Here is a 24,677-nt window from a genome sequence, read left to right on the forward strand (position 1 = left end):
TATTAGTTATGAGCAGACAGGTAGGTGGATATTAGTTAGAGCAGACAGGTAGGTAGATATTAGTTAGAGCAGACAGGCAGGTGGATATTAGTTATGAGCAGACAGGCAGGTAGATATTAGTTAGAGCAGACAGGCAGGTGGATATTAGTTAGAGCAGACAGGCAGGTGGATATTAGTTAGAGCAGACAGGCAGGTGGATATTAGTTAGAGCAGACAGGTAGGTGGATATTAGTTATGAGCAGACAGGTAGGTGGATATTAGTTAGAGCAGACAGGTAGGTGGATATTAGTTAGAGCAGACAGGTAGGTGGATATTAGTTAGAGCAGACAGGTGGGTGGATATTAGTTATGAGCAGACAGGTAGGTGGATATTAGTTAGAGCAGACAGGTAGGTGGATATTAGTTAGAGCAGACAGGCAGGTGGATATTAGAGCAGACAGGCAGGTGGATATTAGTTAGAGCAGACAGGTAGGTGGATATTAGTTATGAGCAGACAGGTAGGTGGATATTAGTTAGAGCAGACAGGCAGGTTGATATTAGTTAGAGCAGACAGGCAGGTTGATATTAGTTATGAGCAGACAGGCAGGTGGATATTAGTTAGAGCAGACAGGTAGGTGGATATTAGTTATGAGCAGACAGGTAGGTGGATATTAGTTAGAGCAGACAGGTAGGTGGATATTAGTTAGAGCAGACAGGCAGGTGGATATTAGAGCAGACAGGCAGGTGGATATTAGTTAGAGCAGACAGGTAGGTGGATATTAGTTATGAGCAGACAGGTAGGTGGATATTAGTTAGAGCAGACAGGCAGGTTGATATTAGTTAGAGCAGACAGGCAGGTTGATATTAGTTATGAGCAGACAGGTAGGTGGATATTAGTTAGAGCAGACAGGCAGGTGGATATTAGTTAGAGCAGACAGGCAGGTTGATATTAGTTATGAGCAGACAGGTAGGTGGATATTAGTTATGAGCAGACAGGTAGGTGGATATTAGTTAGAGCAGACAGGTAGGTGGATATTAGTTATGAGCAGACAGGTAGGTGGATATTAGTTATGAGCAGACAGGTAGGTGGATATTAGTTAGAGCAGACAGGTAGGTGGATATTAGTTAGAGCAGACAGGTAGGTGGATATTAGTTAGAGCAGACAGGTAGGTGGATATTAGTTATGAGCAGACAGGTAGGTGGATATTAGTTAGAGCAGACAGGTAGGTGGATATTAGTTATGAGCAGACAGGTAGGTGGATATTAGTTAGAGCAGACAGGTAGGTGGATATTAGAGCAGACAGGTAGGTGGATATTAGTATGAGCAGACAGGTAGGTGGATATTAGTTATGAGCAGACAGGTAGGTGGATATTAGCTATGAGCAGACAGTCACCTGGTCTGGAGCCAGAGAGAACAGCTGGTCGGCCTCGTCCAGGACCAGGTGGTACAGACGCAGGAACAGGAAGCAGTGGCAGGCCAGCAGGCGGACCAGGCTGAAGGGCGTGCTCACCAGCAGCAGACCTGGACACACAGCAGGTCAGGCTGGGGTCCGCTCACATGGAGCCTGAGCAAGTCTCAACTACAAATCTGGAATTTCCCCTAACCCTAACCCTAACTCAGTGAACCTCCAACTGTCCCAGTGGAGCTGCTCCTCAGCCAACAGTAGGACAGTCTGGTTGGACTTTACCAGTTCCAGCAGAAGAGGTAATTTAATATGAAAGCTAGAACAATTCTGCTCACTCTGTCTGCTGGATAACAAATGTGATGGTAAAGCTACAATAAACAAAATGTTCTGACCACTACAAGGCAACAGAGACTGCAACACATCCGTAAATAAACTGACAGCAGAGCCACTGGACTACAGAGGCCTGCCAAGGACAAACCTAGCAAAGCACAGTGTATAAATGCTAAGCTAACCGTAGCTACAGAGAAGTCTGACCAGTCTGACTTTGACAGATCTTTCTCCCACAATGACAAGAGAAGAGGCAGGTAGCAAGTTTACTAGTTTAACAAGTTTACCAGTTTAACAAGTTTACCAGTTTAACAAGGTTACCAGTTTGACTAGTAACAAGTTTACTAGTTCAACAAGTTTACTAGTTTAACAAGTTTACTGGTTTAACAAGTTTACTAGTTTAACAAGTTTACTAGTTTAACAAGTTCACGAGTTTAACAAGTTTACTAGTTTAACAAGTTTACTAGTTTGACTAGTAGCAAGTTTACTAGTTTAACAGGTTTACTAGTTTAACAGGTTTACTAGTTTAACAAGTTTACGCTCTCACTTCATGGATTCCTCCATTATGAGAAAATGTTCACGGATGGGAGGGGGAGAGCGCTGCTTTTACAAAGCGGAGGAGGAGACAAGCTAGTTTTAAAAAAAACTTGCCAAAAGCTAATGCCAAATTTTCCCAACATGCAATTTGATGTGTTTACCAATCATTCTCCACAGCACAACAACATTAACACTTTTCCCTCTGAGGAGAAATGACCGCCTCAGGTGATTTGGAAATTGTAGTCGTCAGTATTAGGATTTTTATAATCCAGGAAGCGGTTCTCGTCAGCGGTAACAGGCTCACAGTTCTTGGGGATCCGGACGGCCTTGGCCTCGTCCTTGGCGACGCCCAGCAGGACGGTGAGGGGGCGGAGCGTGGCGCTCACCTGGCTCTCCTCCAGCAGGTCCGACACCGCCTGCACCTTCTCCCAGCCGGGACACACCAGCACCGCGATGGGCTGACACACACACACACACACAGAGAGACACACACACACACACACACACACACACACACACACACAAGGAGTCAGACAGCAGCTGGACAGGAATGATGGCACTTATTAAAAAAACAGCAGGAAACTGAAGTCCTTGGTTGACTAAACGAGACACTTTTACAGACTGTATCCTCTAGATTTTACAGATATTGATTGATCAACTTCAGGTCATCATTAGTATATTAGAACTGAAGTCTTCTGATGGTGAATATCAGACGGAGGTTAGAGAAACAGGACTGTGACCAGAATGTTTGAATATCAGACCGGTTGGGAAAATCTGGGAATTAAGAGAAATAAATAAACCACTCCCTTTCAACAACTACTGTGTGTGTGTGTGTGTGTGTGTGTGTGTGTGTGTGTGTGTGCTTGTGTGCGTGTGTGCGTGTGTGCATGTGTGTGTGTGTGTGTGTTTATATACTCAGTCCTGTGACTTTCATCCTGCTAACTGGGGTTAGACGGATATATGAGACCGATATTGTCCTTTTATTAAAAATGTGATTTGGTCCAGTCAGTGTCATATCACCTCTGATGTGATGGGTATCATGCAGTTTGATTGATTACATATTTATTGTAGAATTGATCTATACTGCTCTGGTTGTCTAAGCCAGTGGTTCTCAAAGTGGGGTCCGGGGACCCCCAGGGGGTCCGTGGCAGTCTCCCAGGGGGTCCGTGAAAAGTTTTCAGATTCATTTACATTTTCATGATATAAAAAAAAGTGATTGATTGTTTTATGGGTATTCTGTGTTGAGATAATGCAAATATTTTTAGTGCATATCTAATATCTTTCTAATACATTTCTCTTGTGTTGTTCTTTCACATAACTAAGACTATAGAAGTGTAAAAAATAAGCTACGTCAGATTATTCCAAGGGACATACATGTCAAGTCAAGTCAATTTTTATTTATATAGCCCAAAATCACAAATCAGAATGAGGGGGTCCCCGGTATATTCTCTATCTTGTAAGGGGTCCTTGGCTGAAAAACAATTGAGAACCTCTGGTCTAAGCGAAGCCCTGAACCTGAATTCGTCCTGGGTTTCAGTGGAGAGTTTTAGTGTCCCAGGGTCTACATCATGGTGTGTGTCTGCGTTCCTCTGCTCACCCCGGTGCTGGAGGTGAGCGAGGAGTAGACGGAGTTGAGCTGGATGTGGGTGAGGAGGGGGGGCAGGTAGCTGAGCGGCTGGTCGGCGGCGTGGGAGACGAGCAGCGTGTCGCAGCCTCGAGCCACCGCCGGCCAGCTGTACCTGTCCGCCAGGGACAGAGCGCCATACTGCCGCCGCCGCAACACCTGCACACACACACACACACACACACACACACACACACACACACACACACACACACACACACACACACACACACACACACACACACACACACACACACACACACACACACACACACACACACACACACACAGGGTCAAACACACTGTGGGGAGGAGAGAGGAGAGACAGACTGCTGCCAACAGACAGCAAGACGACTTCTGATGTTCAACACTCAGCAGTTATTTAGTGATGAAGAGTCATTTACTGTTTTACTGAACCCATACAGACAGACAGACAGAGAGAGAGAGAGAGAGAGAGAGAGAGAGAGAGAGAGAGAGAGAGAGAGAGAGAGAGAGGGAGGGAGAGAGAGAGAGAGAGAGAGAGAGAGGGAGAGACACAGACAGACAGTTATTTAGTGAAGAGTCATTTACTGTTTTACTGAACCCACTTTCCCTCAACCTGCCTCGTCTGCTTCTACTGCAGTTAGTGATTTACTACGTTTCCCAGAATGCCTTTCGACATCCTCCAGAGAAGGGGGAGGGGGGGGGGCTTGTTGCATTCAGCTGTTTGTTTTACATGTAGGTGGAGAGAGAGCGAGAGAGAGGGACAGCAGAGTCTGTCCAGTCTATAAAAAGTGAGCGTCTCCTCTTCCTCTAACTCATCCTGTCTCTCTGCTGCAGTGCATTCTGGTCTCTCTCCTGCTCCTGCAGTGCATTCTGGTCTCTCTCTTGCTCCTGCAGTGCATTCTGGTCTCTCTCCTGCTCCTGCATTGTATTCTGGTCTCTCTCCTGTGGTGGAGAAACTGGTCTCTCTCCTCTTCTCTGATGGATCTCTCCCTGTATGATTGTTGAACGTCTCTTGGTGCAAAATGGCGGCTCTAGAAAGAAGCCCTCGCTCTTTGATCCTGAGGGACTGACACCAAAACCTGACGTTTACCGCTGAGGTTTTACATCCTGAAACATTTTCTCATCTCAAACTCCACTGGAGCTGCTGGAAACATCTGGAGGTGACGTCACCTCGTCTCTGATTGGCCGGTTATCCACCAAGAAGAAAAACACAACTAACTACTGGATGGAGCCAGAGATGAAAAGAACATCAACAACAGCTGATTTTTTTTAATAGTGTTAGTGTTTTAGTGAATCACAATCTTTGTCCTCTGGTTCCTCTCATTTTTGTAAATTAAATTAAAATGCAACTTTCTTCAGTGTTTCTGCAGCCTGTCCAGACGTCACATTTTGTTAAACAGCTGATCATCATGTCCCACTCCTTTCTACTGCTGCATTTGATTAGATTCTTTTAACTGTACTTGCTTTATGCTTATATATTTAAAACCAATAGTTTCTACTGTTTTTATGGCTCTTTGATGTTTTGTATTAATTTTTGTTGGGCACGTTAAATTGCATAATTTTAAGAAATGTTCTCTATAAATGTGACTTCTGCAACCAGGAAACGTGTTTTGGGTTTGTATTCCTTCACATGTAATGACAGGCATCAGGCTCCACGTTAAAACACTCGACAAGCTGAAAAAACAAAATCATTATCTCTAGAATAATAATCTTTTTTTTTTTTTACAGTATTATTCAAAACACAGTTACAAAATACTTCAATTTTTTCCCAACACTTTTTATTACTTTCCATATTCTTTTCCAGGCCTAGGAAACACTATTTTTAAATTCCAAAACCTCCCAAGGATTTCCATGCCTGTGAATTCTGTTAAAAAACATTTCCCAACAAGTTCTTTCATCAGATTAAAGTTTGGCTCCTTAGATGTTTTTGGGCGTCTCTTAGTGGTTTCTGTATGTCACCTGCAACCTGTAAGCTTTTCTTTTTCTCCTCTGGTTTTAGTGTTTCTCATCCTCATGTGAATAAGCGGTTTACCCTGCAGAGGCCGGAGGTGACGGGAGCTCGCTCCAGGCTGCTGCACGGCTCCAGAGGCAGAGAGGAGCGAACCAGAACCAAACTCCTGCTGGGATCACTGGGACAAACCTGGAGGGGGGGGGGAGAGAGGGAGAGAGAGAGAGAGCGAGAGAGAGGGAGAGAGACACAGACAGACAGACAGAGAGAGAGAGGGAGGGAGAGAGAGAGAGAGAGGGAGGGAGAGATAGACAGAGAGAGAGAGGGAGAGAGAGAGAGAGAGGGAGAGGGAGAGGGAGAGAGAGAGAGAGAGAGAGAGAGAGAGAGGGAGAGGGAGAGACACAGACAGACAGTTATTTAGTGAAGAGTCATTTACTGTTCTGCTGAACCCACTTTCCCTCAACCTGCCTCGTCTGCTTCTACTGCAGTTAGTGATTTACTACGTTTCCCAGAATGCCCCTAACTCAAACTCAAAGATGCCCGCACACTGAAGTCCAGGCTCGCCTGCTGTCCTCCTCCATGAGTCTCAGTCTTTAGCACCGTTTGAATTTGCATGGTGATCCATAGCGGTCTGGTCGCAGCCTATCCACTGGCAGTTATTTCAGACAGATACTGTCCGACAAACCTGATTGGCTGGTGGATGTAGGCGGGACAAACCTCCTTATGACGAGCGTTACAGAGATGGCAAAGGTAAAGGAACTGGATGGTAGTGAGATAGATTTAAAGATTTCACTGAGTCACTGATTTAGCGATTAGTTCTGATGTGATTCAGCGTCTTAAAAAACTTAATGTCATCGATGAATTAAAAAAAGGAACAATCAGCTGTTTAGAAGCTGGGAAGTGAACGCCGCCATGACTGTTGTCGCTCTGAGGCGTTTCCAGATGACATCAGTCTGCTTTGCTGCTGTGATTGGTCAAATTTTGATAACCGACAACTGACACCATGCAAATTCAAAAAGTGCTGAAGTGCTACAGACTGAGACTCATGGAGCTGGACACCAGGCAAAGTTAATGCAATGGTTCATTTTAAGATGGAAGCTAAGCCTTTGGTTTCCATATGCGTGCAGAAAGCCTGGTTTTGTTTCTGAAGATCAGAATAAACTGAAGAAGCGTACCGAGTCGTCAGCTGAGTCGGGGTCAGAGGTCAGCGGCTCGGGGTTCAGCCACTCCAACAGCCTGAGGAACAAACGGTCAAGCTTCATTCAACACAACACATTTATCTTAAAATATATCGGAAGTTAACTCAGTATTTCAGAAAATACAAAAAACTCAAGTGTTTGTATCCCTCAAGATTCTGTTCAATAAGCAAAGATCATGAGAGTTAATGGAGAATATGAAGTTACAACAAGTTAAATTTAACTTCAAACAAAACCTTCAGACACCTGTTGGACTCTATAGGTTTGTTCCTGTGCTGATGGCAGCATGTCAGTTTTTAATAATATTAATAATAATAATAATAATAACAACGATACATTGTATTTGTATAGCGCTTTTCTAAATACTTGTACTAACTTACATACTTCTACTAGAATAAAACATTTAAAATAGGGAGAAAGAACATGAGGATCTTCAGTATGAGCTGCTCACTGTGAACAGGCCAGATCCTCCTCACTGCTCCGCCTGCTGCCAGGCTCTGCTGCTCTACTGGGAGAACCGGTAATGGTGCTGGGAGAACTGGTAATGGTGCTGGGAGAACTGGTAATGGTGCTGGGAGTACTGGGAAACAAAGAGACACAGGTGGTTGGAGGTGATAAACTCAGAACACCACCTCCTCCTTTCCACCTGCTGTTAAAATGCATCTGGTATCCAGACTGTATCTACATCTAATTCAGCTGTTTCACATTTCCAAAATCAGTTGGGCTGGAGCTTTCTCTGTCAACATTAAATCAGAAATCTGATAAATCAGATTTCAAACACCTTCTGGTTTACAGAGGAACAAACATCCAACTGTACCTGGTTCCTTCAGCCTGAGGTTCAGCCTGAGGTTCAGCCTGAGGTCCAACCTGAGGTTCAGCCTGAGGTCCAACCTGAAGTCCAGCCTGAGGTCCAGCCTGAGGTCCAACCTGAGGTTCAGCCTGAGGTCCAACCTGAAGTCCAGCCTGAGGTCCAGCCTGAGGTCCAGCCTGAGGTTCAGCCTGAGGTTCAGCCTGATCCCTGAGGAAAGGATCTTCAGCTCGACTGTGTCCGCTGCTGAAAGACAAGTCAGAGTGAATCTAGCAGGGCGTCCTGGGTTCAGATCCAGTACAGGACCTTTGTCACATGTGGTTCTCTCTATGTAAACAGACAGAACCTGAAAGGACCAGGTTGAATTTTATTTAACAGGACAACTGCATTAAACATTGATGCCATGCATGCAGGTTTCTAGCCAAGGCTTATTAGCATAATTTTATACGGTTCTATCTCTGCTTGGGCCCTCTGAAATATCCAATTTCTAGTTCTACTATGATTTTGATATTTTGCATTCAAAGCACCATGGGCTGAAGGCCTCGTTGATCTATGAAGACTTCACAACGTACCAGACAAAACCTTCAAACTCCAAACTCAAGAAAAGTGAGGTAAGAAAGCGTCAGACAGTCAGACAGACAGACAGTCAGTCAGTCAGTCACCAAACGCACTCTCTCACCTCGTACTGAGTGATGCTCGCTCGCCCGGTGTTACAGTCTTGCTGGTGTGTGAAGGCTTTGCAGCTGCAGTGGCTAATCTGTGTGACAGAACATAGTTTTTAAAACATCTTTTAGTTACAACTAGCTAGCAAAGCAGCTTTGTAAAACAGGCCTGGACTTCGTTAAGTTTGGCCGATGCTAATGAACATTTTGGCTGATATTAGAGCCCTGTGCAGGACTGTGTTTTCAATCCCGCTGTCGCCCGCTCCCGCAATGTGTGTGTTATTGATCGCCCGCTCCCGCAATGTGTGTGTTATTGATCGCCCGCTCCCGCAATGTGTGTGTTATTGATCGCCCGCTCCCGCAATGTGTGTGTTATTGACCGCCCCCAGCAAAGTTAAAACCGCCCGCTCCCGCGAGATTTGCGTCACCAATGCAGGGCTCCAGCTGATATCTATGTATAATTAAATCTTTTTATTATGGGAAGACAAATCATTCTGTTGTTTTCTAATAAATCACATTGTTGTATCAGCAGTGCTTCCATGTATGTAATGCTAAAAGCTACATTTGCTAACATTAATTTATCTCCATAGAAGAGATGAAGGCAGCTGATCAACTAGAGATAGCAGTGAAATAAACCGATCAATACTGAATAAACTGGTGAATAAACTGGTGTTAACTCAGGTGTCAGTTCTGTACCTGTCCGGTCCAGGGCAGGTGTTGGTGGTGTACCTGTCTGTTCCGGGGCAGGTGTTGGTGGTGTACCTGTCTGGTCCAGGGCAGGTGTTGGTGGCTGTAGGCGTCTCTCCTGGTCGACCGCTGTTCAACTGTCCGTTCTGATCGGTCTGGAAGACACAGGTTAAAGAACAAATCAATATCAGGACAAACACATTCACAGTCAAAGGTTTTAAGCTGCCTGCATTTGTTTTAATCACAGCAGTTTTGATTTACAGCCTGAGTATACCTTTAATCCTCTCATACCTTTAATCTTCTCGTACCTTTAATCTTCTCGTACCTTTAATCTTCTTGTACCTTTAATCTTCTCGTACCTTTAATCCTCTTGTGCTTCTCCCATCTTATCTGAACTCATTGCTTTTTACCTTGTTACATCATTTCACTCCAGTGATAACAAATACAAAAAATGAAACTTGTTATCGCTAATAAACTTACACGGGAAACCGCCTGCTGACGGCCGCAGAAGGGATTAAGAAACTTGAGGAACCTGCAGAGAACATGAGACATGCTGTTGTTTTCAACCAATCAGAGGAGAGGACATGATACGCACTCTTGGTTTCAGCCAATCAGAGGAGAGGAGAGGTACCTGGGCGGCTCTCACCTGAACAGACTGAGGTTTTTGGTCAGCGCTGCAGCGAGAGACGAGTCTGTGTCTCCTGATCCGTCTCTGAAGCAGAGGAGAGGACAAGGAGAGGGAAAACCTTTCCATCACCAAGTCTGAGCGTCTCCATGAGCTAAACATGTCCTTCCTGGTTTGTTCATGTGGTTTTCAGTCTGATGTGATGAATGCGTGAAACGACTTGGAAAACATACAGCTCTGGAAAAAATTAAGAGACCACTGCAAAATTGGCAGTTTCTCTGGTTTTACTATTTATAGGTATGTGTTTGAGTAAAATGAACATTTTTGTTTTATTCTATAAACTACTGACAAATGGTCTTTTGCAAACCTCAGCCTGGCTCTTCTTCTGAACTCTTCCTAAGTTAAAACATTAGTATTGTGTTGTTTAAAAATGAATATGAACTTGTTTTCTTTGCATTATTCGAGGTCTGAAAACATTGCATCTTTTTTGTTATTTTGACCAGTTGCCATTTTCTGCAAATAAATGCTCTAAATGCCAATATTTTTATTTGGAATTTGGGAGAAATGTTGTCAGTATAGAATAAAACAAAAATGTTCATTTTACTCAAACACATACCCATAAATAGTAAAACCAGAGAAACTGATAATTTTGCAGTGGTCTCTTCATTTTTTCCAGAGCTGTATTCTGCTAGATTCCTGGAAAGTGACCCATTTGTTGACTTCCTGACTTGCCCAGAGAATTGATCACATCAGGGATCCACCGATCGATCGGCCCACGATCAAAATCGGATGTTATTCACTCTAAATATGAGATCGTCCAAGTTTGATATTTCTTTCTGAAGGCCGATCAGGAGAACCGATCGATGACACCAACCCAAACCAACCAAAACAATAAAATGATAGAATTTAGAAGCTAAGCTAAGTCTATGTCTGGAAAAAAATAAAAAATCGGGGACTGTTCATCCAAAAATTATAATTTGGTCATTATATTAAGCCAGTGATTCTCAACCCTTTTCATATAAAGGACCCCTAATTCAGTCCACATTAGAGCCACGGACCCCATTTAATGAGATTTTGTCTCTCAGACCCAAATCTGAGAATATTTTTATTGTCAGATTTGATTTTGAATTCCATGACTGACTGTATTGTAGGTAGAGAGATAACAGAGAAACTATGATCAAAACAGTCATTCTTCTACATTCTCTAATTGTTTTAACTTCTTATAAATGAAATAATGGTGACGTTTACCAACTCATAATTTTTCTGGGGACCCCCTGGAACCCCCTCAGGGACCCCTGGTGGTCCCCGGACCCCACGTTGAGAACCACTGTATTAAGCAACTCAGTCAGTGCAGAACCTTATTTATTCAGAGGCTACAGATAAATTAGAAAAAGCAATGACATTCACCCATCAGGCCCTTCATCAATGTTTCTGTTCTGTCTAATAGAATGGAATAGAACCATGTAGGATAAAAACAGGAGGGTGCTGCTGCTCACCTGTCAGCAGCAGCAGAGTGTGGGCCGCGCTCTGATTGGCTGCCTGGAGCCTGCTGGGTATCTGTGACCTTTGACCTGACTGCCTCACAGGTCTGTGGGATCTTCTGAAGACAGCAGAGGAGAACATGTTGGGAGTATAGTTCTGATATTTACTGCAGTACTCTTATCATTCTCTCTAATATCGCAAATCATATCGCAATTGCAATATCAATCAAAATAATCGCAAAATAATCAGAATTACAATTTTCAAAATTGTTCAGCCCTAACTGACAGTAGTCCAGTGAGTGTCTCTGCTCACCTGCAGCAGGTCGGCCGGTCCGGCTGCAGTCAGACGGTCTGAGGAGAGAAACAGACTGAGTCACTGTTCAGAAAGAAACTCATTTACAATCCAGTCTGGTTCCTCTGATGTGAGGAAACCGTCCTGCAACCAAAACATCACAGAGTCGATCCCCACAGCAGCCAGACAGCTACTCCACTACACTGTCCTGTCCTGTCAAAGATGTCAAAGTCTGACATCTAAAGGTAAACAGCAGCTACTGAAACTGGCATCTGCTATTGGCTGATCCGTGGTGCCAGGTGATGATGTCACCACCTTGTACTCTATAGAAGGTGACATCATCACCCGGTGCCAAAGATCAGCCAGGAACGACGATCCAGAGTCAGAGGCCTGATGGGAAAATCACAAATCTGTTTATTTACCAGGAGCGGAGTGTGTGTGTGAGGTCAGGAGGGGCAGGGCGGGGTCGGCCTGGCCGCAGGGGTCGGCCTGGCCGCAGGGGTCGGCCTGGCCGCAGGGGTCAGAGGTCAACATGGCTGGTCGGCGCTCCGCCTCCTCCAGCCCGCCGCTCTGGACCGACTCTCTGCTGTAATACGCAAACTTCTTGGCCACCAGATCATCGTTCACACAGATCTGGAATCAGCAAAATCATAGATATAAAACATAGACATTTTTGTTTATAACAGTTTATACAGACTTATATTTACACATATATATCAAATATGTTATATATACATACACTTATATTTACTTATTCCCTGCACATATTTCATATCTGTTAATCCATATTTAAGTGCATAACCAAGACTGAAACATCTGCAAGGAACAACGCAAACGCATGCTAAATCCACACATGTAAATAATCTGTAGTCTTGCTGGGCTGCTTTGCTATTCTATGTTATTGTTTTTAATTATTATTTTTTACTTTTCTTGTTATTACTGTTTCCCAATACCAAATGTATATTACATGTTTGTGTTTTCCTTTTCCCTGCTGCATCCCATCAGTGTTTGCTGCACCAATGACCTGATTTCCCCTCAAGGATCAATAAATTATGATCGTATCATCTCTAAAAACAATCTATGAATTTACATATGACATCATGTTCACATTAGCAGCTCTGCAGGTCAGCAGGTGTCCAGCTGTCTTACCAAATACGTTCAGTTTGTTGTTTCTCTGTGTGTGAGTCTGTGTTGCTCTGAAGCTCTTTGTGTTGAAGTGAGTCTAAAGTGGTTTCTGAAGAAGTGAGTCTTGCTACTCTGGGGGTCAAAGTTCACCTTGACGTTGCTGACGGTGAGGTAGAGCTCGATGAAGGTGGCTTCAGCCTCGGCTTCATGCAGCACCGCCTCCGTCTGAGTGGACGCTTCAGGAAGAAAACACGACACCTTCTGCTCAGCGCTAACAGATAAAAACACATTCTCTACAACATGTCAGCTCTTCAGAACTAAAGCCGATTCACACAACAGCTAGACAGCATCACTGGTACCGGTCAGGGAGGGAGAGCTGATTCTCTATTCCACCACGTCGATCCTGAGAATCGAGTCTACTAACAAACTGAATCGGAGTCGACTCCAAACTCTGGAATCGTAGAAACCGTTTAAATGAATTTGTAATGAATTCATTCTGATTTAGGCCCATCTATACTAATCTGTGTTTGACTGCCTTGGTCTGATCCATTTCACAACAGATGGGGAGGGAGGGGGGGGAAATTCAAGGCTCATTGGTTGAATGCCAACCAGTGTAAAACTTAAATTTTTGTGTTGATTTTCATTTGGAACCTGAATTGATTTAGAATTGATTCCACCAATTCCATTACAAGGAGTCGATATGCAACCGAACTTAACGCTCAGGACAAGTATCTTCTTAAAGTATTATTGTAGCTAACAAAAAAGCAATAACTAAGAAATGGCTAGACAAGGATCCACCAACAAAAGGAGAGTGGATGGCGATAGTAAAGGAAATGTATGATATGGAGACTTTGTATCGATACATTTTGGAAGTATTGGTCGAAATGGTTATTTCATATGAATATTACTTTTTTCTCTCCTCCCTTAACTTTATGTATGTGGTTTACCAGTATTATCACATTTATATTTTTTTTTTTCCAAAATGGGTTTGTATGTGAACTTGTTCGATAAATGTCATAAGACAAGTCATTTTAACTTACTTTGAGGACTAGATGGACTGAGACTGATATGGACCTGAGCTGATCCTTACTTGATGCCCTGTGGATGTGTTCTCTTTCTTCCTGGGACAGTAACCCTTAACACAAAACTACTGATAACCTATGAGCTGTTCTGTATGACCCCTGGTGACCTGTCTGCTCAGTTCTCCTGTGCATTTCTGTTCCACTAAAACAAAAACTACAAAAATAAAGCGCTAAAAAAAAAAAAACAAGGAGTCAATGTGGAATCGTCCATCTCTAGTACCGACAGAACCGTTGTTATGGTAACACATCTGAACACACTGGAGACTCAGAGCTCCACTGCTCACCCTGCAGCAGGTTGTGGAGGTGCAGCGTGGCAGAACTGTCCCACTGACCGGACGGACTGCAGAGGAACAAATAACATCCAACTCCACATCAGTTTCACTTCACAGCATCAAATCACACACACACACACACACACACACACACACACACACACACACACACACACACAGATTTCATATCTTATAAAGTGACACACTGATGTGTTGATTGCAACCCAGATTATAACCCAGAAACAGAAGCTAATCAGTTCTATCTCAGACACACACACACACACACACACACACACACACACACACACAGGCCTCATATAATAAATCAAGGTACCTGCAGGGTTCAGAAAGCCACATTTAAGACTTTTTAAAACCTTTTCCACGCTAATAAATAAACAAAATAAAGAACCAAAGCTGTCTGCAGCAGCCTGATTCTGACTGAACAGCTGATGAAACTATAAACAGACAGAATAAGGAAACAGACATCAGGACATGAAGAGTAAAGAGACATGAAGTCCAGCTGTGTTCAGTACAGCAGACAGGAGGCAGACTGGTCTACTAACTGATCTGGATTCAGCTGAGGAACCTGACATCACATGGAGGAACAGTCTTGTGTTTCATTCTGATCTTCAGTCTTCTGCTTAAAGTCTTGAAATGAGTTTCTTAGTCAAATATAAACAGTGAAGTTGATCCTATGTATGAATTTCTTTCCAAAGCCTTTGTCTTTCCATCAAGGCAAAGAAACTAAAATATCAGATAGTTTGGATTTAACACTTTTTTGGTCGCTGCATAATTCCATTTGTGTTATTTCATAGTTTTGATGTTTTTACTGTTATTCTAAAATGTGGAAAATAGTAAAAATATAGAAAAATGTGGTGTGTCCAGACTGTGTGTTTGTTCTCACATGAGCTCGGCCTTCTCCTCACACACGGAGACTCGTAGGGTTGTGGGTTTGATTCCCGCCAGGCAGAACCTCCGCACACAGAACGGCAGCTGGAGGAAGTTCTGCACAGCGACCCGGATCCTCAGAGCAAGAGAAGAAGAACAGGAGAGTTACAACTGTACAGAGACACTGGTACTGGTCTGTACTGGTCTGGTGCTGGTCTGGTATTGGTCTTACTGGTCTGGTTCTGGTCTAGTACTGGTCTGTTCTGGTTCTGGTCTTACTGGTCTCTTCTGGTTCTGGTCTTACAGGTCTGTAGTGGTCTGGTTCTGGTCTGGAACTGGTCTTACTGGTCTGGTTCTTGTCTGAACTGGTCTTACTAGTCTGGTTCTTGTCTGAACTGGTCTTACTGGTCCGGTTCTGGTCTGAACTGTTCTTACTGGTCTGGTTCTTGTCTGAACTGGTCTTACTGGGCTGGTTCTTGTCTGAACTGGTCTTACTAGTCTGGTTCTTGTCTGAACTGGTCTTACTGGTCTGGTTCTGGTCTGAACTGGTCTGGTTCTTGTCTGAACTGGTCTTACTGGTCTGGTTCTTGTCTGAACTGGTCTTACTGGTCCGGTTCTGGTCTGAACTGTTCTTACTGGTCTGGTTCTGGTCTGAACTGGTCTTACTGGTCTGAGGGGACGATGAGGCGTTCTCCATGGTCGACCAGCAGGCAGCGAGCCTGGCAGCTCACCGAGTCCAGGAAGACCGACTCGACCACGGCCCGACACCAGGACCGCAACACACACCAGTACACCACACACACCTGAGGACACACACACACACACACACACACACACACACACACACACACACACACACACACACACACACACACACACACAGGGTGGACAGAGGGATCAAGCCTATGACCTTGTGGTAACAGGGCGGTCTGACCTCTGACCCCTGCTGCCTTCTCTGCCCCAGCCTCTGATCTGATGCAGGTTAGTTAGTTAGTAGAGGTGTCACGATTCAATTTGACTTTGAGATTTTAAGGTCACGATTCGATTCAAAATTTTTTTACTGTCTGTTGTCAGACTATCGAGTCTGGATTTGTAAAGATCAACAGATGATTGGTTTTATGCCCTGACAACTGTCATTTACATTTTCAAATTCTTCTTTAAAAAGATGCTATCAAGTGTGATATAATTGTCATATATATATTTTTTGGAATGTACCATATGGTCAAATTTTTTCAAAGTTTTTCCATCCAAAAAAACACAACTTTCCCTTTAATTTGGTACCAAATACATGGCGAGGTGATGCAGGGCGTCTCCTCACTTCAGTGTCAACATTCACAGTCTGACAACAAAACAGATCCTTCCTGTCTTGGCTATCGATGAGCTTTCAAAATCCATAGAAAACCTCCAGCTCCTCAACCCACACAGAAATAAGATCAGACAGTAATAGTCGCCAAACTCATATGGATAAAAGTCTCTGGACCCGGTCAGTCCTCCTCCAGACTCTTCGGCCTCTGCCTCAGGAAAACAGCGTCTGTCTGCGGCGGTGAGAGCAGGAAGGTCCCGCTGTGAGTGAAGCTGATCTTCTGTCTTGTTTTATCGAGCGAGAACGAGAGATTTCCATCAGAAGACTTCAACTCACAACGTCTTCATAACTTTCCACTGCACACGGCGGGTCAGGTTCTGTCTCACAGCATCTGACAGCTTCCAGAAGGTTTTAACAGCCTGACGCTCAGCAGGTGGAGGACGACTAAACCCGGGGAAAATCAAATGTCTCGGTGTCACCAGATAAATTTTCCGGTTCCGGTTCATCGATGACAACTTGAAGTATATATAAAACAAAGCTGATAACTTGATTTTCAGTTTTTGGTACATTTTAAACGATTTAAAAATGACGGGCGCTCTTGGGCGCTATAGTGAAATATAGCATTGAAATGGCATTGTAATGTTTGGGTTTTTTCTTCAGACACGTGCCAGTAGGCGGGGTGGAGAGAAAAAAAATACTGGGAGAATCGCGAACCTGCTTGTGATTTCGAAGGTCGAAATCGAACGCTCATTTCGATCGATTTTCGATTTAGAATCGAAATCGTGACCCCTATTAGTTAGTTACCTATTTAAATTAGTTAGTTACCTATTTAATTAGAGATGCACCGATTGCAATTTTCTTGGCCGATTCCGATTTCCGATTTTTTAAAAGTCTGACCTGCCGATTCCGATTTTGGCCGATTCCGATTTTCTTTCTAAGAACTATAATTGACAGCACACACAAACATTTTTGTAACTTTTCTTTAATTGAAAATTAAAATTCAATTGTATGTTCATAATAAAACATTGACTATTAATAACTTACATTTTCTCCAAAACTGCACCAGGTTACAGGACCTTCTCTCACTCTCACTCAAACAAATCTCAAAATAAAAAAGTGCTCCAGGTTACTGGACAGAGCTTTTTTGAACAAATAAAATCCAAATGAAAATGAATTGCAGTATATCCCACTTAATACTTTCCCGAAAGAAAACAGGTGCAACAGATCTATATAACAACACACGGACTATTACTATTATGGACTATTATACAACAGGTAGTTCCGACCAAGCGATCTGATTGATCAACTAGACATTTAGAACGTGATCAAATCAGCATGACAGCACACCTAGCCGTGCTCATCACTAAATATTACTCCGCCATATTATCATACAATATATTTAAATATAACGCTACGCTAACTCTGTTCAGCCTTGATGTTACAGACGCTCTGCATCCTCCATCAGCTGTGCCGGTGAGTCGGTGACACGGAGCTACTAGCTTAAAAATACATGTGAAGTTCGCGGACATAGTAGCTAAATCTGTCCATGGAAAAATTATTTTTTTCAGCAGATATCTTAGTTACAACAAGATTGAGCTAGCAAGGCAGTTTTGTGTTTATATGTGTGGTATTTATTCAGTTTGGGAAATCCCACGATCTCTAGAAAGCATTAGCTCCAGTTGGCTGCTGACTCAACAGGGACCAGAACTCGTCTGTTGCAGGTCGGTACTAAGGCTCCGCCTACTTGCTGGAGCAGTAAACTAGGTTCCATTACATAGGAGTCTACTGACGTGACTGATTGTTTTCCAGTTATTAGTCAGACCTCATGTATTTCCAGGGAAACGGAGATAACACTAGCAAAACGTTTTTTATTTTGAGAGCGAATTGCCCCACGATATGAATACATTTTGTTTGTATCTTTTATTTTGTTGGTAACTGTTGTATAATCGCAATATTACACTCGAGGGTGTGCGTTACCGTGATTATTGGCACGACAGTGATGCGGTCAGGACCGAGGCGCTTGCGCCGAGGTCCGTAAGCATCACGGTAACGCACACCCTCTCGTGTAATATTGCTTAATTACAGCGGAGTTTTTACTGTTGTCTTAAATTTGACCGGCACAGAATCGGATATATGAGACTGATCGGCCGGTCACCGGTCATGGCCGATCAGCTGAAAACCGGCCGATTCCGGTCACCGGCCGATCGATCGGTGCATCTCTATATTTAATATTGATGATGTCAGCTCTTACTCCCAAAACACTAAAGAATTGCAGTTCATAAAGGAACGGCTGAGCGTCACCTGTCCCTCCTGCAGGGCGGGCGGCTTCAGCCTGCGGACGTCCAGACCGACATCGTGGTAGAACAGGTTCATCCGGACCTGCAGATCCTCGTACTGTTCTGGACTCTCTGGATCTCCACCGGGCCGCTGGACCACCCGCCCCCACAAGCAGGACGGGTTCTCCACCTGAGGACAGAGAGACCATCACCTGCTGACCGATCACCTGATCACCTGCTGACGGGGGAATCAGGTTGGACTGATGTGTTTCCTCGCTCTACTGCTAGTGATAAGGAGAAAGACCCGGTCTACATGATTCAGTCAGCCGATTTCTCTCCTGAAGGAAGTGATGTAAAACTCAAACTTCCTGCTGCTTGTTTTGGATTTGGAGCATGAAGTCACACAGATCTGGATTTGAAGTCACACAGATCTGGATTTGAAGTCACACAGATCTCACTTCATCTGGTTTCTGTCTCATTACTCTGCAGAACTTACAGCTGCAAAACAGATGAACAAACTTAGCTGTTTTACAAACTTTGTGTTTTGGTGTCATTTTCTTTCAGTGAGTTCACAACTAAAAGACAAGTGATGTGAATACAACATAAAAAAAAGCCCTTAGTTTGCACTTTGGGCAGCGGTGACTTCATGTAGAGGATCCATACTTTAAGTGATGAATAGATTTGTGAAGAGTATTTCACAAAGACCCAGCGGGTCGCCATACTGACTGATGAATATAAAAATTAAAGACTTCCTCCAGCTGTCTGTCTGTCTGTGACACTGAAGGTGGAGGAAGACTTCATATCCATCTACAGGACTGGAAGAAGAACTATAAGAAAAGGTTAAAGTGATTTTGACTGTGCAATAATCCTCAAGGACTATGTGGTATTTTTTATTGCCACCTTTTATTCATTTATTTATATGACTCTTTGCTTTTAAGTAATTTTGGTTTTTAACCCTGTGCATGCTGCATTACCTTCTTTTATTGTGTATTGTCTCTAATCTATAGTTATATGTTAATACAGATTGTGAGCTACTGGACACCTGAATTTCCCCAAGGGGATGAATAAAGTATTTGTTGGAGCCATAATGTAGTTTTTTGGTTGTTTTATTTTTTATCCTTATTTAACACATTATATGACTGTATATATATTTACACATGGAGTTCTGATATTGAACACGGGGTGGAGCATTGAAGCAGGAAGTGCATATAGCTAAGCTCCAGGTGATGAGAGGCAGGTGTGCGGACGGGGAGGCAAACAGTTTTTCGACCGTGTCGGTATGGCAGCATAGCGTGTCAGCGCTTGAGTCTGATATTTGCTGAATGGAAAGATTATTGTGTCTGAACATGGACAATGCTGTTCTCTGTGCCAAGGTGAGCATATATATGCAGAACTGTGAATAAATGGATGGAAAAAATCCAAAGATATACAGTGCACTGGACATTGATTTATTGTTTTGAAACACGCGTCCAAACAAGTTCACCCCGTTCGCCCCTCAGTGGCTTTATGATGATTGTTGAAAGTCACTACAGTATTTATCTATCTTATCTATCTATCTATCTATCTATCTAAAACAGACAAATGAAGCATGACTCATTTAATTTGTGATGAACTTCAATGAAATCAGAACAGGATGGAATATATTTGTTAGTGATTGTGGATTTTTGGGTCAAACAGTCTGGAATTGCAGAATCAAAGCTCAGTTAATCTAAAGTCAGTGTGGACAGGACCAGACTGGAAGGTCACTGTCACTGTCAGGGTAAAGTAACACTGGCCAAATACACACACACACACACACACACACACACACACACACACACACACACACACACACACACACCTTTTGATGTGTGAATTTTTCAGTTTCTCACCACAAGGTGACATGAAGTCACACAGATTTAAGAACCGAAATGTGAAATTTCATATCAAGGTGTGTGTCCAGATCTGTCCACTGTTACTGCACCTACAGCCTCACATCAGAACAACTGTCAAGTTACATTTCAAAACTTGTAGACAAGATTTGCATCAAAACACATAAACTCATAATGAAAACAACAAAACCACAGTAGAAACAATAAAACACCAGGGTTCCTACACATTTTCAATTAAAAAATTCCATACTTTTTCCTGACCTTGATTTGTTTTGAAGATTTTATCTGGTGTTCAATATGATTTATGCAGACAGACATCTTTCCCCTGCTAACTAGGTCATATCACTGTATAGATGAAGATTGTTCTTCACAGCCACAAATATCAGAATATGTGAGATGATTGGCAGGGTTCCTACACGCTTTACATTTTAAAACTCCATATTTTTCCCAGACCCTATGTTCTTGACCGGATTTGATGTTGGTGGGTATTTGATATAATGCAGCTGACAGCGGCTGGGTAATAAGAGCGTCCCTCTATCTGAACATTATTCTGCACATCAACAAAACCTGTGGACTCAAAGTGGCTCTACAACAACATAAAAGCTAGAATGATGTGTGTATCGGACCTGAACCGCAACATTTTCCATACTTTTCCAGACATTTTTTCAAATTCCCAAACTATTCAACACCTGGAAATGATCAAATTCATTTTTAATACTTTTCCAGACTTTCCAGACCTGCGTAGGAACCCTGAAACACATGAAATAGCAAATCCCACAACACCCCGCCCCCCTCAGACCAGACCAGCTCCAGTCAGTCTGCTGACCGGACCGATTCAGTAATTAGTCTTTAAGGTCATTACCGGTTCAGTAATTAGTCTTTAGTGTAATTTACCTTCAGAATAGATATCTTCAGCATCTCTGCTCTCTGCGACGCAAGCCAACAGCGGCCACTGCAAGAAAACACATGAAACTCTTTACTTTAGTTGCAGTTCCATGCAGTTGCTAAATTTAACCAGATAACGCGTCAAAATTAGACCGAAGTCAACATTTTGCACCCGGCTCCCCGCGTGCTCGCTAGCAACGTTAACCCGCCTGTTTCCAACCGGCAGCTAGCTAGCGGAGTTGGTTCAGCTAGCAAGAAACATGTAACGTTAGCTGACAGCGTTCAGAGCGCAGTCTGTGAGTGGATATGATTTATTTAGATGTTTTATATCTGTTCTTTGTTGGTAACGACACATTCCGTCTGAATAAAACGGTAAAACTTACCTGGTGATGTTAAAAGTTTTTAATTCCAAGCGTCGAGTCTGAAGCAGAAACAGCGTCGACGGTGAGACAGGAAGAGCCTCTGTCTGACCGCCAGGGGGCGGTGCGGAGTGTTCGCGTTTTTTCTTCAAAGTCTTTATTGCTTCATCAATTCATTTAAACTCTATTTAAACCCTAACACGTTTACGAGTCCAGTTTCTGACTCAAGAAGCGAGTTCAACATAGTCAGGCTGTTTTTGCGTTAACTGGCTTCACTAAACCCAACAACGGCGGTCCTGGATAACCGATCCGTATGGTCTAATGAAGCTGGTCATCAACTGGCTGTCAACCACTGCCTGTCAACCTGGATTCACCTATCAGATATGAAAGAGGCGGGGCTTCATAGCAAACAGCCAATCACATGCAACATGGACAGATCCAGAGCAGCTGATTAGAGAGAAGATGAAACTATTGATCCCGGTGCAGCGGCACAACAATTAAAAAATACAACAATTAAAAAAGCAGAAAGCTGTGAGTGTTTTCCAGAGACTTCAGAGCAGCCAGCAGCTTTGTTTGTTAGCAGTAAAATCCACCTCGCTGCCGTGACGTCACTGGGAGCCTCCAGTGCTTTGTTGGGCTTACATTCAATTCACAACAGCGCCATCTGGAGGCCGTGCGGGCGGACAGCTGCTGTGCTGAGCCTCCTGTCCACCAGGGGGCGACGGGGAGTCAGCCGGACCTCATTTCACCGACACCAAGTCGACAGAACACACGAAGAAGAAGATTTGGACGTTTGGAGGCAACAAAAACACAACGTTAGTTAAGTTAGTTCGTCCTAAACTATTCTGTATGAAAACCGTTAACTAAATCGGTCTTTGACCATACGGACACCGTTGAATAAATCTATCTTTAACCATCTGAACACAGTGAACTAGACCCGTCTGTCACTACATGGAGAGTAACGTTAAATCGCCTGTTTTGTTGAATGCGGTTCCTCCTTACGGACATGTTATCGCCCATGAGAAATGGAGAAGCTCGTCACTCATAGAAAGCTTAAAGGGTAATTAATTTACACACTTTATACGTGGGGTTCTTTATTTCGGAGTAACCTTAACGCCAAGCTTCATTAAAAAATCTGTATATTTAAAGTTTTTTTGCATAGCAGCACTATTATAGGTCTCGTAGAGCACAGCTTAACACCTGTAATGAATCAACAGGATCCACTATTCTATTCGGCATACATACCATCCTCTAAGCAGGACTAATTTAAATAAAAAATACATTTTATTTATAGCTATTTGGTTCACGCTGCTCACTGCCGCCTTCAGCAGTGTAGCCTATTTGTTAGAACAGGAAACCACTTGTAAAAGTTGATATTTTATTGAAATAATAGCTGCTTGGTGAACGGTGTGTATGCCGAAATGAAGAGTGTCTTCTAACGCTTCAGAAATGGTCTTGGTCTTGATTGTAAACCGTATGTAACTTTGCCAATAGGTAAGGAAGCTTTAAAACTGATTTTTGAAGGGAGTTAGGCGTGACGTTCTCCCCGTGAGAAGAGAGAACGACGTATCAGGGAAAGGTTCAGATGCCTTCACTTCACTGGATGCATTCTGCACTTTACATTATTTATTTGATTTGTCTAAAGCAGTGGTTCTCAACGTGGGGTCCGGGGACCACCAGGGGTCCTTGAGGGGGTTCCAGGGGGTCCCCAGCAAACTGATGAATTGTTAAACTTCAGCATTATTTCATTTACAAGAAGTGAACACAATTAGAGAATGTAGAAGAATGACTGTGTTGATCATAGTTTCTCTGTTATCTCTCTACCTACAATACAGATAGTCATGGAGTTCTGGACAAAATCATCTCTAACAATAAAAATATTCTCAGATTTGGGTCTGAGAGACAAAATCTCATCAAATGGGGGTCCGTGGCTTTAATGTGGACTACATTAGGGGTCCTTGATGTGAAAAAGAATCAGAATGAGAATCACTGGTCTGAAGTGTCTAATCTGTGTTATATATATTTTGTGTGTGTGAGATGTATTTTATACCTTGCTGATCCCCATTTGGGAGAAATAATTTAATACCCAGTTAAAGGCCTTTGGCTTGAACTAAGTCAGTAAGTAGTGAAACTGCACACTGCATACAGCTGTCACAGCTGGTGGAAGAGTCACACTTTCTCTTATCAGAGATGAAGAATGTTTCAGCCTCAGTGTTTGATTCGTTGTCCTTTACTACCTGGACGTCCTGCAGGTGGAGGTGTGAAGACGGTGTTTGAGAAGGAGCTGGGTGTGGTGGACCTCCACCTGCCCAACAAGAGCTGCGTGCTGTACGTGTCTGAAGGTGATGTCATCGCAGGGAACAGCTACAGGAGGAAGCTGGTCCGCTACAGGAATGTGAGTTTTTATAATCCCTCCTTTCCCTGTTAGTGATGGGATGATAAATACAGATTCAATATATCTCAATACAAAACAGTCTGTTGTGTCAGGAACATGAATGGTGATATCAGCTCCATGTTATTCTGCTGTCAGGAACATGAATGGTGATATCAGCTCCATGTTATTCTGCTGTCAGGAACATGAATGGTGATATCAGCTCCATGTTATTCTGCTGTCAGGAACATGAATGGTGATATCAGCTCCATGTTATTCTGCTGTAGTAATCACTAATGAGACTCTTGACCATCACAGTTTCACAAGCTCTCCATCCAAATTATATTATTGTCACTTTGTAACGACATTTTTAAATTGTTGTTTACATTCTAGCAGCCAATGGCATCGCTGGAAAGATTTGAGTCTCAGAAATAAACAGAATCTATTAATCTATTGATCCTGAACCTCAGATCACGTATGGAGTCGTATCAGGAGAGAAACAGATCGTCCGTCACTATTCTCTGTGTCCCTCTGTCCAATATGAATATGATAATAATGATTCTGTGTCCTGCAGGCCGGCAGCAGCCTGCAGCAGCTGGTTGTGGTGGAGAAGACTCGGCTCAGCGCTCAGTACTTCTCGTCGGTCCAGAGGCTGGTGGTCTTGGATCTGGGTCTGACCCTGCTGCCGG

The 24,677-nt window shown here is 43.3% G+C and overlaps 2 protein-coding genes across 2 annotated transcripts in view; one reads left to right on the forward strand and one right to left on the reverse strand.

The window, feature by feature from the left end:
- Positions 1–21,291, reverse strand: part of tdrd12 (tudor domain containing 12) — a 42,573-nt gene extending 21,282 nt beyond the window's left edge. The window contains exons 1-20 of the mRNA XM_071534945.1: positions 21,268–21,291; positions 18,528–18,692; positions 15,590–15,726; positions 14,940–15,059; positions 14,048–14,103; positions 12,832–12,917; positions 11,979–12,189; positions 11,578–11,615; positions 11,280–11,383; positions 9,805–9,870; positions 9,639–9,690; positions 9,168–9,313; positions 8,496–8,566; positions 7,869–8,055; positions 7,453–7,581; positions 6,981–7,041; positions 5,890–5,997; positions 3,846–4,031; positions 2,553–2,706; positions 1,373–1,500 (exon numbers count right to left, since the gene is read on the reverse strand). Of these exons, the coding sequence (XP_071391046.1) occupies positions 1,373–1,500; positions 2,553–2,706; positions 3,846–4,031; positions 5,890–5,997; positions 6,981–7,041; positions 7,453–7,581; positions 7,869–8,055; positions 8,496–8,566; positions 9,168–9,313; positions 9,639–9,690; positions 9,805–9,870; positions 11,280–11,383; positions 11,578–11,615; positions 11,979–12,189; positions 12,832–12,917; positions 14,048–14,103; positions 14,940–15,059; positions 15,590–15,726; positions 18,528–18,692; positions 21,268–21,291 (2,229 nt within the window). The remainder of the gene's footprint in view (positions 1–1,372; positions 1,501–2,552; positions 2,707–3,845; positions 4,032–5,889; positions 5,998–6,980; positions 7,042–7,452; positions 7,582–7,868; positions 8,056–8,495; positions 8,567–9,167; positions 9,314–9,638; positions 9,691–9,804; positions 9,871–11,279; positions 11,384–11,577; positions 11,616–11,978; positions 12,190–12,831; positions 12,918–14,047; positions 14,104–14,939; positions 15,060–15,589; positions 15,727–18,527; positions 18,693–21,267) is intronic.
- Positions 21,292–22,463: 1,172 nt separating this feature from the next.
- Positions 22,464–24,677, forward strand: part of faap24 (FA core complex associated protein 24) — a 3,407-nt gene continuing 1,193 nt past the window's right edge. The window contains exons 1-3 of the mRNA XM_071534946.1: positions 22,464–22,677; positions 23,870–24,012; positions 24,563–24,677. The exon at positions 24,563–24,677 is cut by the window's right edge and continues 41 nt beyond it. Coding sequence (XP_071391047.1) covers positions 22,569–22,677; positions 23,870–24,012; positions 24,563–24,677 — 367 coding nt within the window. The 5' untranslated portion in view covers positions 22,464–22,568. The remainder of the gene's footprint in view (positions 22,678–23,869; positions 24,013–24,562) is intronic.

Source organism: Centroberyx affinis, unplaced genomic scaffold (genome assembly GCF_046629955.1).
Source record: "Centroberyx affinis isolate AG114_WGS23_722 - 3 ecotype Tasmania unplaced genomic scaffold, CSIRO-AGI_Caff_v1 ptg002636l_1, whole genome shotgun sequence".
Lineage (NCBI taxonomy): Eukaryota > Metazoa > Chordata > Actinopteri > Beryciformes > Berycidae > Centroberyx > Centroberyx affinis.